We start from the raw sequence: 16,840 nt of genomic DNA on the forward strand, positions 1-16,840 counted from the left end.
TGTTAAGCACATAAAAATGACTTTATGTTTCTCGTTTATATTTTATACTTATGGACTAGTTTGGCAAAAATCTATTTATATAACATACCATCCTAATATCATCCCATATGAGCATGCATGCTTTTGAAAGTGCAATTCTTACGATGCAGAAAAAAATAAGTTAGGGTTTAAATGTATTTGAAATACAGGGCGAGGCAAAAGTAGGTTTACAGTTGTTCACATGGAAAATAGTACAATAATTAATAAATAATAATACAAGAATAAACCCATTGTTTCAGGTACTCACAACTGTGAACTTACTTTTGTCCCACCTTGTATTAACTCAGTTAAAGCACTCAAAAATAAGTTAAGGAAAATACTATACCTCAGCATCATACTCCCATAACTGATTTCCTCTCATATGGTGGCATTTTAACATGGTTACAGGTCCATTGAGTCTAGAAACATCCAAGCACAAGTCATCGGTTCGGATTTCTTTGTCAGCGGTATAAGAAAACACCTGAAAATATAAAATTCAGCTAATAAAGTAATATCTTCTTAAAAACAAACAAAAAAATGTCACAGTATAGCAGATTGATCTGTGGGAGTTTTCCTATCAGATACACTTTTCAAATGATCTCTGCTGTGTGATCTTGAGAAAGCTTGTTCATCTCTCCGAGTCCTTTCCTTCAATCACAAAATAGGGACAGTGTCACATGTTTTATAAGGTTTTTGTGAAGCTTCGATTTAACAAATTAAATTATGAAGCGCTTGTTATTTGCCGGCACCAAATTCCCTGCACTACCTTAAAACGCTCACAGAGGTTCAACAAAATAAAGTTTATAAATTGCATAGAGTGCGATAAAGGACAGTCCTTGTTCCTACCACCATATGCCCAATTCCTCACCCTGGAGACAATGATGTTTATCATTAAGAAGTTTAAATCTTTCCTTCCATAACATAAGTACATTACCTAAATTCTATTAAATATTGTCAGTGGGTCTGACAATACGAAGGTGGTAGAATTGTGTTCTCTAGAGAGCTCATTAAGGGTAGGCTCTATGCTTATCTCTCTCATATGGTTTTGGCTGGGCTTGACTACATTTCTCAAAATATCCAAGAAATGTCAAGGTGATTGTAGACTCATTGTTAGCTAATTCTAACTGATATTCTATAACCTCTATTGTTTTGTTCCTGGTATGAATAATTTATAGCATTGATTACTGAAGTTTTAAGAGAGCTATTAAGCACATAACTATAAATGTTGCTTTCTTCCACTAGCTCCGATAAGCATGGTTCAGTATACTATGGGTCTCTGTTTTTTTTCCTCCTGCAATGTCAAGAGGGAGTATAATAAGGAAGGTGATCTCAGGGTCTTTTTGTTTCCCAAAGCAGTCTGATAAAGTCAGAGGAAGTCAGCTCTACAAATCACTTATAAACTTTGGAGCCCTAGCCTTTAAGCTGAACAAGTTACTCTTGAAAGGACTGCTGTGACAGTCCTGCTATTCAGGGTTTCTCTGAAAATCACAAGAAGTCGGAAGAGGAACATGCAAAATCAATGATGGAACCCAGAAAACCTCTTAAGCCAACGTCTTAAAAAGAAATTCTTCACAAAGGTTATAGGTTCTACTCAGCAATATAAAAACTTGAGAAGTTCCTTTACTTAAACTATATAAAATATAATCTTTGTGGCATAAAATTCAGGAAAAAATATCGTATCTTTAATATTTTTAATGTTCATACTTTTAATGGAAAATAAGAATAACCAAAGTAATAGTAAAAGAAACACACATGGAAGATAGGTATTTGTACAAACATGGTTAGTATTGTTTTTAATCCTCACTGGAAGATATGTTTACTGAATTTCAGAGAGAGAGAGCAACATTGATGTGAGAGAGAAACATCAATCAGTTGCTTCTCATATGCTCCCTGACTGGAGATGGAACCTGCAACCTAGGCATGTGCCCTGACCGGAACTGAACCCGCAACCTTTTGGTGTATGGGATGATGCTCCGACCAACTGAGCCATCCAGCCAAGGCTGGTTAGTATTTTTAAAAAATAGAATTACAGTAGTGCATCTTATCCATGGTTTTGCTTTCTGTGGTTTCAGTTACCTGCGGTAAACTGCCATGAGAAAGTGTCAAATAGAAAATTCCAGAAATAAACAATTCATAAGTTTTAAATTCTTTGCCATTCTGAGTGGCATGATGAAGTCTCCCGCTGACTGCTCCATCTTGCCAGGAATGGGAATTATCCCTTTGTCTGGCTTATCCAGGCTGTATATGCTCCCAGCTCCTCAGTCACTTGGCAGCGCTCTGTTATCATGTCCATGGTCACTCTATCACACTGTTTGCATTCAAACAACCCTTATTTTATTATTATAATTGTTCTATTTTATTATTAATTATTGATGTTAATCTCTTACTGTGCCTAGGTTATAAATTAGACTTTATCATATGCATGTATGAATAGGAAAAAAACCATAGTATAAATAAGTTTCTGTACTATACATGGTTTCAGGCTTCCAATGGAAGCCTTACAACATATTCCACGTGGGTAAAGGGGGAAAGTTGTAGACAGCAGCCTACCACAATTTTAAATTTTGACTGATGCCTTCATTAGCGAAGTCTGATTATATGTTCTTTTACCAGAATTCGAAACAATTTCTCCCTTTCTAGTTACCACTCAAATTGCTTTATCAAATTGGTTACCAATATTTATTCTTACTAAATCAGAATTGAGTTACGCAAACACTAGATTTAGCATTTATTTTCAGTTGGTCCAATGCCAGATTGACTCTGACAATTGATTAAATCAACATCTGATGCTTTAAACTAAGGTGACTAGAAGCAGAGTAAAATAATCAATTTCTGTGTGCTTCCATCGATTATAAAAGAGGAATGGGGAGGAAGTTAACATTAACTGAACAACTTATCTGTGTTAGAAACCATGTGTGATGACTCAGATATTATATTAAATAAATTTGCACTTTTGTTACATTGTGCAATTATATTTATATTCCTATGAATGCATACCAACTTAATGGTATGGCAAAGCATAAGTAGAGATCTTTTTGTGTTATGAATTCAATAGCTTTGTAGTGCTTTGAAAATTCTGTGTTTTATATCTAATCTTCATATTTGTTTAAATACATAAAATTATGAGCTATCTAACATTACGTAATTTGTAATCTGTTGGTAATAGCAGATTTTCTCCCCTTCTCTAACTTGGACTGCTTTAGGTTGGAAGCCTGCAGTGGGATAGGGCAGCATTGACTTCTCTAGTTCACTGTCTTAAGTTTCTTTTTTTCATTCTTACCCCCCTTGCCCACTCCCAAATCCCCCCCAGGCTGTTAATCAGCGTTTGATTTTTCCAGGGTGGTGAAAGGATAGGAAAGGTCTTAACTGAACTGTCTCTTTATAACTCCTGGCGTGGCAGAGATTTAAAGCTCCCTCTCCTGAGTATTTGTGGTTCTTCAGAGGTTCCCATCACTCAGTACAGTGGTCCCTCGGTTTTCGAATGTAGTCCGTTCCAGAAGACTGTTGGAGTTCTGAAACACTGAAAACAGAGGGATCCACAGCCCACAGCCAGGCCTCAGGATCTTGCCCTCAGCAGAAGCCGTGTGGCGTGTTCGACTTCCGAGGCGTGTTCGAAAACCGAAGCATTTCTTTCTGGGTTTAAGGCACTCATAAACTGAAATGTTCCTCAATGGAAACGTTTGAAAACCAGGGTGCCACTGTACCTCTCATTGTAGTGCTAAGAGGACAATGTATACTTTACATGTGGGCCATTTTTTATGACTTGACAACTCTGAGAGGCAAGCTGACCCAGGCGGGGCAGTCACTGCAATTCAGTCACAGGCCAGCTTTGCCATGCTGGAGTCAGGTCACAGCCTGCCAAACCCCACAGGTATAGGAAACACATAGCAAGCTCTCAGAGTGGGGTCTTACATTATTTGCAGTGCCCAATGCAAAATGACAATGCAGGACCTATTGTTTGAAAATTATCGAGACTCAAGATTACAGGCCGCTGTTCAACTGCATGGGTTACACACTCATGAATCTGCCCCTGCCTTGGGTTCCCCTCTTCAAGGCTTTGTCACTAGAAACTAGAATCCCAACCCCACCCCTCTAGAGGGAGGGCAACTACTCCCCCCATTGAAAACCTTACAAAGTTCTCCACCTTCTGAAACCTCCTGTTATGGGTTGAATTATGCCCCTGCAAAAGATATGCTAAAACCCTAAACCCCAGTACCTCAGATTGTGAACGTACTTGGAAATAAGGCCATTGTAGAGGTATCAGTTAAGTTACCATGAGGTCATACTGGAGTAGGGCAGGCCTTTAATCCAAAATGACTGGTGTCTTTATAAGAAGAAAGGGATATATATGGAGAGAGATAGAAATTGGAGCCATGTGCCTCCAAGCCATGGGATCGCTGGCAAATTCCAGAAGCTAAAGAGGCAAGGAATGACCCTCCCTTACAATTTTCAGAAAAAATATGCCCCTCTGACAGCTTGATTATTGACTTGTAGCCTCAAAAACTGTGAGACAATACATTTTCTATTGTTTTAAACCACCCAGTTTGTGGTAGTCTGTTACGACAGCACCAGGACAAATACATCTCCTTTTATTCCTTATGCAGGTTGGAGGGTCTAAAAGTCATGGAATCAGTGCAAACTCTGCATATGGGGAAGTCTGATTCTAAATTTCAGATCTATTGTGTCTCGGTGTCTGGGCTGAAAATTATGACATCCAGTTATATTTTACAAGATCATTAGAACAATCGTTGTTATAATATTTTTTCTATTTAAGTAATCTTCACACAGTGATTCTTCACGGTGACTAGGTGATTTATCTGCTTTTATGCATATTTATAAAGATCAAATTTATTGCTGTCTCTTAATTGATGGTACTCAAATGAGTTTAGCAGTAATTTCCAACACATAAAGGCTGGTAGCCAATTCCAATCTCAGTTCCTTTCAATGTTAATTTTTTTTTAAAGAAAAGTAAGCATTTTCATTATTTCACATATGTATCTGGTTTGTTCTGGATTTCTCATTTCTGTAAGTATGTCCAAAGGAATTTTATAGCTCTTCAAATATACACAATGAAGACAGCATTTAAACAATTTTCAAGGACTGCTATGCGAATGATCAAAAATATTGTATTCTGTGTGAAATTAATGCTTTATCTCATACAATGAAAGACTGTCTATACATTCTTTTAAAAGTTTCATCATGTTTACAATGTGAATGTTGTATAGTTACGTCTTCAAAAACAGCCTTTTATATTTACCCCTTTGCAAAATGCAAATAAATATTTGCTTAGATTAGTAGCATAAGCACATCGTTCAACCAGGGCAAGTTTCAAAGCAAGTTCACTGTTTCCTGATTGGGACCTGGACCAAGCTTCCTTCAGCAACGGGCTCAGGAACTGAACGCCCTCTGCTGGCTCTGTCTTGCAACAGGATTTCTTTTCTTTTATCCTTGCATGAAGAAATATTTTGATGTTATACATATAACTTTTATATTTATATTATATTTATATATAATCTGTATTTCAAAAGTTCACACATGTATTTTGTTCAGCTTTATTATATAGGTTGTGATGTCCCTAGTTTAGTTTTTAATTTATAAAATAATTTTCCTCTTGAATGCCTCAGGACAGAATTTTCTATAGAATTCCGTTTTAAGGGACTCTGTCATTTTATGCCAACTGCTTCGTTATTTAGCCGAAGACACCAAAGCCAACACATTTACAGGATTCACCCAGTTTGCCAGACCTGCCTCGTAACAGGTCTCTCTGGACCCTAAGCTCACTGTCACTGTTGTTTTACTTGAATATACTGCCCCTTACAAACCCATCACTTAGTCATTTTGGAGCTTTGGGCCCTCTGGGGGATCACTTTAGGTATTTGAAGTGTGGGCAATTTGAGAAATTTGTTAACAGTCCAGAGGGATAAGTTGTAAGAAAATAAACACATACTAGTTTTTTTCCTCCTTCTGTAAAAATAGCCTAGGAAAATTTGTATTGAAATAACAACATTTAGCAACAAAAATTAGACCTTTACCAATGAGATTTGTTTTTCACAATGCTCTCTCTTACTGTCTCATCACACCATCCTGAAATTAGCACAGAAAATCCACAGACGGAATTCAATTCGTCAATGGAGCTTCCAAGCAAAGAGGCATCTGCTCCCAGACAGGTCCTTTTTCTGTTGCTTGATTTGAGGCTTCATCTATAACCTGTTGGCTCAGAGGTTTGCGTAGAAGAAGGTAAAGAAAAGTAGGTAGCTTCTAGCTGTGTACTCTTATCTTACATGCTTAGATGATATCTGTGGTGTTTTACAATTCAGTGATCTAAAAACTGTTCGATGTGGGTGTGAATCTCGATTTCAATATTTCCATCCTGTCCTGAGATCATCTAAGCCGCATCAACTCTTTCTCTTTTCTCTTCAATGCAAGGATATGTTACAATTTGCTCTTAATTTGTGCTCGACGGTCATCTCGTCCTTCAGGCCCTGACCTGGTACGTGCTGATCGCATCACCGGCACTGCCCTTCCTGCTCTGCTTTGCTCAGGAGAAGGCCTCCCTCCCTAGAGCCTTAGCGCATTCCTCGCTGTCTTCATGGAGCGCCCTGCGAGGACTCTGACCTGCAGAGCTTGCTTGACTGTGCTGCAGGTGTGGCATCACTGGTACCTTGGAGCAGAACAGCACTAAAATAAGGAGCTTTGGAAAATGACAGACAGGGTCTGAGACTTTCCTCCCCTCCTCATTAGAGCAGAGTTACTGTGAAGCTTTGTCAGAATCTTGGCTTCTTTACCTGGGAGAAGGGACCAAGATGCGCCTTGTTTCCTGAGCTATTTCAGAGGTTGAATGAGATAATTCATGTAAACTCTAAACACAGTAGTTGCCCCAAGTAACATCTGAGTTATTATCTGTGCAAAATCTAGACATATAACTTACATTTATTACAGTCTGGCTCATCCTCTGTTTTATTTTTAAACCTTGCTGTCCCAATAACCATGCTAAGGATACTTTTTCAACACCTATGGAAACAATTCTAGGAAAAATGTGTGTGCCCAATAATTACTTACTGAATTGAAATGAAAACAATTTGTCTTTAGAATTCTCTAGTCCACTTTGTGGAAAACAGAGCAAGAAAAGTAATATAATAAGGGGGATACACTAAAACAGTAACAAAATGTGATTGATCTTTCTACTTTCTTTCTACTTCATTGTTAAACCTTCCCATTTTAAACACTACTGATGTTAAAGGTTATGTATGTTTAATACTTTACTCTGCCTTGAAGGGTTTTCAAGGAAGTCTACAATTCAAGAAATCTAATATATAAACATTATGCTCCAGATACTCATATTTTACTATTGCAGTATTGAATACAAATTTAAGCCCAAACAGAATTCCTTCCAAAGGTACCTGCTAGCTATTTGAATGTGCAGATGTGGATTATGGTAGAATTCTCAGATGACTCCAACGTTCCTATCTCCTGGTGTACATGCCACTTCCTTTTAGTGTGGGTGAGACTTTGACTACAACAGGAAAGTCACGCCATGCTTATATTCTTATTCTACATAAGAACTCAGCCAACTGAAGAGAGAAGCTTTTTCCTACCGGCCTTCAAGACACAAACTGCCATGCTTTGGAGAGGGCCAGACAGCAGAGAACTGAGGGCAGCCCCTAGCTGCAGAGGGCAACTGTTGGCAGAGCACCAGGAAAAACACACATCAAAAACCAAAAAGATGGCACCTCAGAGTCCTCGTACTACAAGGAACTGAAATTGGCCAACCACCAGAAAGCTTGGAAGAGGACCCCGAGCCTCCAGTGAAATCACAGCTCCAGCCAACACCTTGATTTTAGTTGTTTGAGACCCTGAGCAGAGATCCCAGCCATGTTATGCTTGAATTTCTGGCCTAAAGACTTGTGAGGCAATAATTTTGTGTTGTACTAAGCCACTAAATTTGTCATTATACAACACTAAAAAATTAACACATTCAACATCAGGAAAAAGGAGATTCATGCAAAAACTAGAATTATGCTCACCATGTGGAACACTTCCCATGCTATATCTCTTTCATTTATTGATTCACCCAATCATTCATCTGTTTATTCGACTGATACCTTTGAGCATGTTGAATGTTTCAGGCTGTATCCAAACCATATAGGCCCTTTATGAAACTTCGAATGTGATACACAAACATCTAACAGAGTGCCAACATTTCTGTAAGAGTTCCCTCCAGTATTCCAGCCTGACCTGAACTCTATTCTCCATGTGGTCATACTAAGGATTTTCTGTACAAATCATCTTTCACTTGCTGGTACTGTTTGCTGTGTTTTTCCCCTGGTTGTATCATTCCTTAAATATTTGCCCTCACACATATAAATTTCAGGGGAAGAAAAGTGCATGATGGGTTGGGATAGTCTCCTTTAGCCATGGGCAATTTAATACCCACTTTCCTTCCATCATTAATTCATTGCTTGGTACCAAGGAGTAGCAAGATATGTGGTCTTTGAGGTTCTTACTGATTTACACCTATAAATGTGAAAGAGGCACAGCAGCAATAGTATATTATCACTCACATGGCATCTATATAAACTATTTTATTTCTTTTAGTGTTGGTTTTATTATCTGCAAAGTAACTTTGTACCATTATTTTTGAATACATTTTACTGGTATTTTTGTGATATTTCATATCTTAAAAGATTTTCACTTACATCATTGGACACTTCCTAAAACTCTTGTATGTGGCATATATTAGAAAAAAAATAACTAAATATATATGTCTCAAAAAGCAAATTATAATGTCCTAGATGGCACAGAGATACTCTTACTGTATGTTAGTCACGACTGCCTCTTACCTATAAAAGTAAACTATTTTTAAGTTTAAATTAAACATAATTTAAATAATTCACCTCGAGATTACTACCACAACATCTGCACTGAATGCAAATAATGTTAAATTTTTTAGGTGGCTTCAAGCTTTCAAAAAAATCCTGTTTGCTTCTTATGGCATTCATCATTGCTGTAAACTAAGATCAGGCTGTACTTAGTGTGGCTTCTTCCAAAAACTGACATTAAGACAAGGATTCCAGTGCAAGTAGTTCATCAGGTAGATGACCCCATTCAGCAAGATATCAGTCATTTGAGATACACTGTATATTAAATATGATATACCTCATATCATATACTATACATTTCTTCAATGACCTTTCCAGATAAGCATTATTATTATTCTTTTAAAAATGAGGAATACGAAGCTTGAAAAGGTTAAATAACTTCCCCAAAGTCACTCATTTTGAAAGTGGGAGAGTCTGTCTTTGAACTATGGTTTATCAGGCCCCAAATACCATACCCTTTTCACATACTCTTTTTCACATTAGCATTTTGCTTCTCAGTGATTTTTAAAAAAATCAAAAATCCAAACTTTATTCAGATTTTTCTAATTTTTCCCTAAAATTCCATATGATCCCACATTCATTCCCCCCCCCCCCAGTATCCCATCCAGATTACCACATTACATTAGTTGTCATATCTCCTTAGCCCACTGACAGATGTTCAGAGTTTCCTCTTTTTGATGACTTTGACAGTTTTGAGGAGAAGAGGTTGGGTAGTGACTCTCAGTTTGGGTTAGTCTACTACTTATCTAATGGTTTGACTGTGTTATAGGTTTTTAAGAGGAAGATCACAAAGATGAAGTGCAAGTTCTCATCACATCATATCCAGGGTGCATGGTACCGACATGACTCACATGTAGAACTTTGATCACTTACCCCAACATAGCACTTGCCACGTTTCTTCACTGTAAAGTTACCGCAGCCCCCTCCCATGGTCCACTCTTTGGAAGCAAGTCAATCAGCACAGCCCACATACAAGGTGGGAAGGAGAGAGAAATCCCACCTTCTGGAAGGGGGATCATAAATTATTTGGAATTCTGTACAGGAGATCTCAGAGATCAATTTTAATGTGTCCTAACTTCAGTCTAAAATTGGGCGCTATGTCTTTATGTTAGATTTACCATTCATTAAGATCCCCATAATAAAAATAAATCCAGCTCATGGGCCACTTGTTTCATTCACTGGATGAAGAAAAGTTCCCTTTAGCAGGTGGGTTGTAAAGTGACCATTTCTGCCACCTAAAAGTGGCACTTTCTCTCCGCAGTATGTAGGCCATGGACTGAGCAGTGGCGGTTGAGACCTTTAAAGACCACTTTGTTGCCCTGGCCAGTGTGCTCAGTGATTGGATCATCAACCAGCACACCAAAGGGTCACGGGTTCGATTCTCAGTCAAGGGCATATAACTGGGTTGCAGATTCGATCCCCCGCCCCTGTTGGGGCACATGCAGGAGGCAACCAACAGATGTGTCTCTCTCACATCAATGCTCCTCTCTTTCTCTCTCTCCCTCCCCCCATCTCCCCCTTGCCTCTCTTCCACTCTCTCTAAAAAAACCAATGGGGAAAAATATCCTCTGGTAAAAATTAACAAAAATAAATAAAATGCCACTTTGATCATTCCTCGATGTTACAGTGGACATAAAATGCACCTCTGAATTTGTTAGGAATTGTTTATTTGGAAAAAAAGAAAAGCACCTCTTAAAACAAAAGCAAATCACACCAAGTTCTGCATATTCCATCCAAATGCACATAATTTACTTCCTTTAAATTAAAAAAGAATCCCAAAATCTATTTAGAAAATTAGCAGCTAAAGAATTGGAGTAGAAACACGTCTATCTGGTAGGTTTTCATTAGAAGACTAAAACTCTTTATTAGAAATTAGAATGGATGGTAGGCTGTTTCCATGGTAACTTACTGAAGCAGGCCTTTTTCCATTTAATGGAAAGGTATCATTTCTGTACATACCACACGTAGCTTCCTGCTCTGTATTGGATCAAGTCCTTTGATAAAGAATAAAAGAAATGAACTGCAAAAAAGTTCTACAGCTCTGTCGCTGCTTGTGGTGAAATTATACTCGGGCACTAAATAACAAAAAGAAAAAGCCCTTTCATTTTGGTTGTATTTATTCCCCATGCCATTTTTAATAACAAAAGTGCATGTCCAAGTATTTTCATGAGGTTGTATTAGAAACAGGTTACAAGCTATACTTTGACAACCTTTGTAGTCTGAAAGCTCTTGGCTCCTTTTGTCCCCTCATATAAAAATCCCCTGGCTTGACATTTACATTCTATTATCACCTTAGCTCTTATACTTATAAAACTTAATTTTCTCCTCTCCCTAGCCCAGGCCCGCCGCTCCTTTGGGCCTGTCTCCTCGCTGTCCTCGCACACGCATTCTCTGAGCTCACTGCCAGTTCTGTGAAGCCTTTTAGAACCTCTCCTGTCCTTACCAGACCTTTTTGGGGGAATGCTTCCTATGTAGCAGTATAAATATTCTGCTGTGAAAAGAATCGCTGTTTTATATTCCTGTTGAGAATTCGTGCAGGGATTGTGTTCCTATTTGCTTATTTATATTTTATCTTGTAAAAAAAAGCAGAAGTGATTTCACACAGAATTTTACATATGTAACATAAATATACATAACAGGTAAGAAACAAAAGAGAAACAACCCCACCCACATAAAAAAGTGATATTGTACTAAAAAGAGCCTAAGAACGAGGCTTATATAAATACTTATCAATAGAATATTGTTATTTTTTTCTGTGTGGACCATGTATTTAGTAGGGAAGGAAGAAAAAACACAAAAAAAACTCAGGAGACAAACGACTCGTCATAGCACCCGGTAGAGTACGAAATTCTCTTAGGGGAACCCGTGGGAAGGACTCCATGTCATGTAACAAACAGCATCTTATACACAAAAAAAGAGTTTGAGGTGTGTGTGTGTTTAATTTTATATATGTTTTTATTGACTTTAGAGAGAGAGGAAGAGAGAGGGAGCAAAAGAGAGAGAGACATGGATTGGCTGCCTCCTGCACGAACCCTGTTGGGGAAAGAGCCTGCAACCTGGGCAAGTGCCCTGATCAAGAATCAAACCAGCAACCTCTCAGTGCATGGGACAACACTCAACCAACTGAGCACACTGGCCAGGGAAAGACTTTTAAGTATATTTTTGTATTCTTCTTGGTGCCCATATGTTATAGAACACATATATGGTGTTCAATAAATTGTTGATTAATAAGGTTTTTTTCTTTAAGTCATTAAGTTGCTCAAAATTGTCACATTGATCTGAGACATTTTCTAAAAATGTTTGTTTTTTAAATGTTGTTTTTCTAAATTCAAGCTTTCTAAATTCATTTCTCTTGTCACTAGCCCAAAGATTTCAAAAAATCATTTGGATTTCCTGCTCTTGTCTCTCTAACAAAGAAATTAAGAATAGGAGAACCGATGGGCATCTAATTCAACCATATCAATTTACAGTGTTGGACACTGAGGGCCAGAAAGGACAAAGGACTTTTATAAAGCCACTTCTGTGACAGAATGCTTGTGCCCCATCCCCCATTCATAAGCTCTAACTGCCAATGTGATGATATTTGGAGGTGGGGTCTTTGGGAAGTAAATAGGTTTAGATGAGGTCATGACTGTGGGGTCCCCACGATCAGATTAGTGTCCTTATAAGAAAAAGAATAGACCAGAGCTTGCTTTCTGTCTCTGGCATGTGAAGAATTATGCATAAAAAATGAGGTTCAGAAGATTGAAAGAGAATGGAAAAGTTCTATTGGGACTTAATAGTTAATGGAAATAAGCCTATATTTTGGTAAAATTAGCAGAAAGCTTGGAACCTACCTCTTAAGTAACAGGAGCTTCAGAGGAGATAAACTGGTTGGCTGAAGGAGCAGATTAATGCTGCTAGTAGCAAAACATTTTTCTTTTAGTAGATATTTCGGTTAACAGCCTACCCTTCTCAGTAAGAAAAGCTCTATTGGTGGTGTGAGATAAGAGAGGTACATATGCTTCTGCATACCGTGTGTGTGTGTTGGGAGTTTTTAAAACGAGGATAATATGAAACTTCCTGCTTTATGAGGATGTGTGATATTTTAGTTTTTAAGGAAGGGTTTTTCAAAATATTCTGGGAATCTCATTAATTAAATGAAATCAAATTTATGTGAATTTTCCCAGAGTGCTTAAAGTATTTTAAACTTGAGCCTCATGGAAATTTAATTTTTAACGCTTTACAGCATGGGCTGATATAATGATACACTATAATTAATTGATTAACCAATAGAATAAATATTCTTATCCTACTATATGTGCACTGACATATACTGATATCACAGTTTCCTAAGATGCCTTCTTAGGGACTATCATCCCCTCCAAGTCCAATCTCATGTCCCTCCTTGTTGCTCCCAGCGCCCCTTTCCAAATGTGGTGGGCAGTTAGACACACATGAGCAGAGCAAGGATGATGGGCTGGGTACAGAAGGTCACCAAGGGAGGAGAGCCCTGGATGCCTGGCAAAGGACAACTGTAGGGTGAGACCTCACCCCCCAGGGTGACTTTTTCTCCCCTAGCAATCACTGGTCATGTGGTTTGGATGCCCACACCTTTCCTCCCTAGAGATAACATCTAGGCCTCAGTTGTATTTCAGCTCCAGGCCCAGAAAAGCGATAAAACCAGATCAGCGACCCCATGGTTGGCCTCAGGACCAGCTACATTGGATAATGACCCCCTGCCCTGGCAATGACCAATCAATCAGTGGAGACCTAGACCCTGAAAGGACACACCTGAAAAGCTGCTGAATAGTCTACTGAGATCCTCCCCTAGTACCTCCCCTAAAATTTCTACCCTGAAGACCCTTAGGACTGAGGGCCCAAGCTCACTCTGCTTCCTGGAAGCATGCCCTCACCTTCCCCTTCTCCTCCCCCACCATGTCCCAGGTGGTTACCATGACCTTCCTCACTTCTAAGCTCCAAGGGCCCTTACTTTGCCTCTACAACTTGTTTCCTCAGTCCATTTCATCTACAAATTACTTCTTCTTCTACCTCTGTGATTTTATAAAATTCTCTTATAGTTTGAGCTTTGGCTCTGAATTCTTTCTTAGCCAGAACTCAAGTATGGAGGTTGCTGAACCCAAGTCCAATCTGACTCCACTGGTCTAACATCTGGTACCGTTCCCACTGCCATATACTGCTTTCTTTATCTGGAATCATAGTAAAAAATTTTATCATTTAAACACTAGGAATAATTGAACCTTTTTTGAAGCTGGTTTGTTTTTATATTTTGACACAATGAATCATATAGCCAATTTTGTACTAAAAAGCTCAGAGCCAAAGTTGTAGCTTATTAAAATGAATGTAGGATTTCAGGGAATTAATTTTAAGTACTTTACAGTAAAATAGTAAAAGTGCTTTGTAGGTTGACTTGCATTGCAAATATTTTCATAGCTTTTGAAAAGAAAAGTCATATGTGATAGATGTTAACTATCATTATGCAGAAATACATAAAATAAGACTGTACAACACTTAGAAGAAAAAATAAATCTAAGAAACTGGCAATATTAGTACTTAATTTTTAGGAAGCACTAAAGAAAGAAAATCTCACAATCTCTGAGTAACTCCTATCAGGGAAAGAAAAAGGTTGAACACAATGGATTTGTCATTTATTGTTATGCCAGGAAACATTCTGGCCAGGCAAAACTAGGAAGAATTAGATCATAAGTTTAAGTTCTTGCAAATTTTATTCAACCCCAAGCTTAGCAGATTTTTCTTTACTGTAAATAATATTGCAATTTATTTGCATTAAGAAAATGTTGTTTGTGATTGTTCAGTTCTTGAATTAAGGTTTGAAAAAAAAATTGCAACAATTTTTAGAACTCCTGTGCAGAACTTATTAACTATTAACTGAAGAGGAAATTATCATTTAATATTGTAAGGATTCACTTTTAGGTATTTTATACTTTTCATTTTTTTTAAAAATTCAGGATTTAGAGTTTATTTTATTTACTATAACAATTACACTAAAATAGAAAAGAGAATACACAAAGTAAAAATAAATGGAATCTTCATAAACAAAATTTCCATAATTAAAACATCCTGAAGAACCAGTGTAATTTAAAACCATTCTTTTTAGCTACCACTTCATTTCTTGAAGTAGCAAGATGAAATAATATATTTTTCTAACTTTTAGAAAGGTTTAGTCTCTCTGACCTCTTTTCCAAAGAGGTTGATTGCTAACTGATATTAAGCTAGATTATTTCTGGAGTTTCCTCTCTGAGCTCCTATATTAATTTCCTGTGGCTGCTGAAACAAATTATCACAAGCTTGGTGGCTTAAGGCAACAGACATTTGTTCTCTCGTGGTTCTGGAGGACAGAAATCTGAAATCAGCCTCACTGAGTAGAAATCAAGGTACCAGTAGGTCAGCATTCCCTCTGGAGGCTCTAGGGGAGAATCGGTTCCTTGCCTCTTCTAGCTTCAGGGAAACTGCCTGCATTCCTTCACCTGTGGCCACATCATTCCTTCTCTGCTTCATGGTCACATTGCCTTTTCTTATTCTTTGTGTGTCAAATCTCCCTCTGCTTATAAAGATACATGTGGTTGCATTTAGGGCCAACCAGATAATCCAGGATAATCACCCCATCTCAAAATCTTCAACTTAATTACACTGCAAAGTCTTTTTCGTTGTATAAGGTAACATTCACAGGTTTCAGGGATTAGGATGTGGAAATCTTTGGGGGTCATTTTTCAGCCTACTACAGCTCCAAATCTAGGCATTTCCATAGCAACAATGTCATTCTCCAGGGAGATTTTCCTTTATGTGGTTGAAATGCTGAAATTATTTGTGTGATAACAGCAGGTTTTTGAGTTACTTTGAAATTTTTGCATGAACTTTTTTACCCATTCATTTGTTTAATAAGCAATTATTACTGTAGAAGTTTAAAAAGGGAAAAATAACTAATTATTGCTTTCAAGAAGAATTTACTATTTATTTCTAGAAATGCAACGAATAATCATGCATAATTGAATGACAACAGAAGGGCTAAAGTGTAAGAAAAATATTGAGAGATAGTATAAAAGTAAAAATACAAGTGAGAAACATTTTATGTGTTATGAGTTCAGAAGAAGGAAGTATTAACGTAGATTGAAAAGCAGAAAAAAATGCAATGCTATGTGAAGGGAATTGAGTTTTGAATTGGAACTAGATAAGCTATGCAAACTGTGGAACTATGTAAGCTAGAATTTATATAGTTGGAAAGTGGACAAAAGTCATACCAGGTTGGTATAAAAAAGATGATGGGGAAAAAAAATAAAACCAAACAGATCATAACAACAATCTTTTTAAAATCTAGTCAGGCTATACTCAATAGAGCTGATGGAGTTGAGAATGTGTAGAGATGAGCAACAGGAGACAAAATTACAAAGGTAGGAAATGGGTAGATTATGCAGAACTTGGCCTAGAAAGAATGTTAATTTTATCTAGTAAAAACCAGGAACTTCTAAAGGTTTTTTGCTTGTTTTTCTAGTTGTGAGTGATATGTGGGAGGGGGTCCTCACTTCATTATGGAATATGAGTAGAGTAAACATGGGAACAGGTTGGGGCTAGGGGGAAACTATATTGTAAACTATTGCAGTAATAAAACTATTGAAGCAATCAAAGCCCAGATTGAGAGAGTAGAATTACTAATGAAAGAAAAGAAGAAATAGATAAAAAATGACACATAGAAAAAAATCCACAGGGCATAGTGTCCAGTTCAGGGAGGTCAGGGGTAATGAAAGATAAGAGAGAAAATGTAAAAGATGGATGAACAAAGAGATTGAACGGGGAGGGGGGCTTTTAATAAAAGATATTATTTATAGTTACACTGAGTTTGAGGCTACACTTGCATATTCAAAGATGAATGTGTATTAGTCAGTTTGAAACAATGGGTGGAAGCCCAGGAACTAGTATGCCTTTGA

General features: G+C 37.6%; 1 protein-coding gene across 2 annotated transcripts in view; it reads right to left on the bottom strand.

Moving 5' to 3' along the window:
• The window catches only part of GALNT13 (polypeptide N-acetylgalactosaminyltransferase 13), a 417,254-nt gene that overhangs the window by 11,709 nt on the left and 388,705 nt on the right, over positions 1–16,840 (bottom strand). For both annotated transcript variants that reach the window (XM_087819844.1, XM_087819845.1), the window contains exon 12: positions 365–499. In XM_087819844.1, coding sequence (XP_087675970.1) covers positions 365–499 — 135 coding nt within the window. The remainder of the gene's footprint in view (positions 1–364; positions 500–16,840) is intronic.

The sequence above is a fragment of the Miniopterus natalensis genome, chromosome 8, assembly GCF_054644295.1.
Source record: "Miniopterus natalensis isolate mMinNat1 chromosome 8, mMinNat1.hap1, whole genome shotgun sequence".
NCBI classification, from domain to species: Eukaryota; Metazoa; Chordata; class Mammalia; order Chiroptera; family Miniopteridae; genus Miniopterus; species Miniopterus natalensis.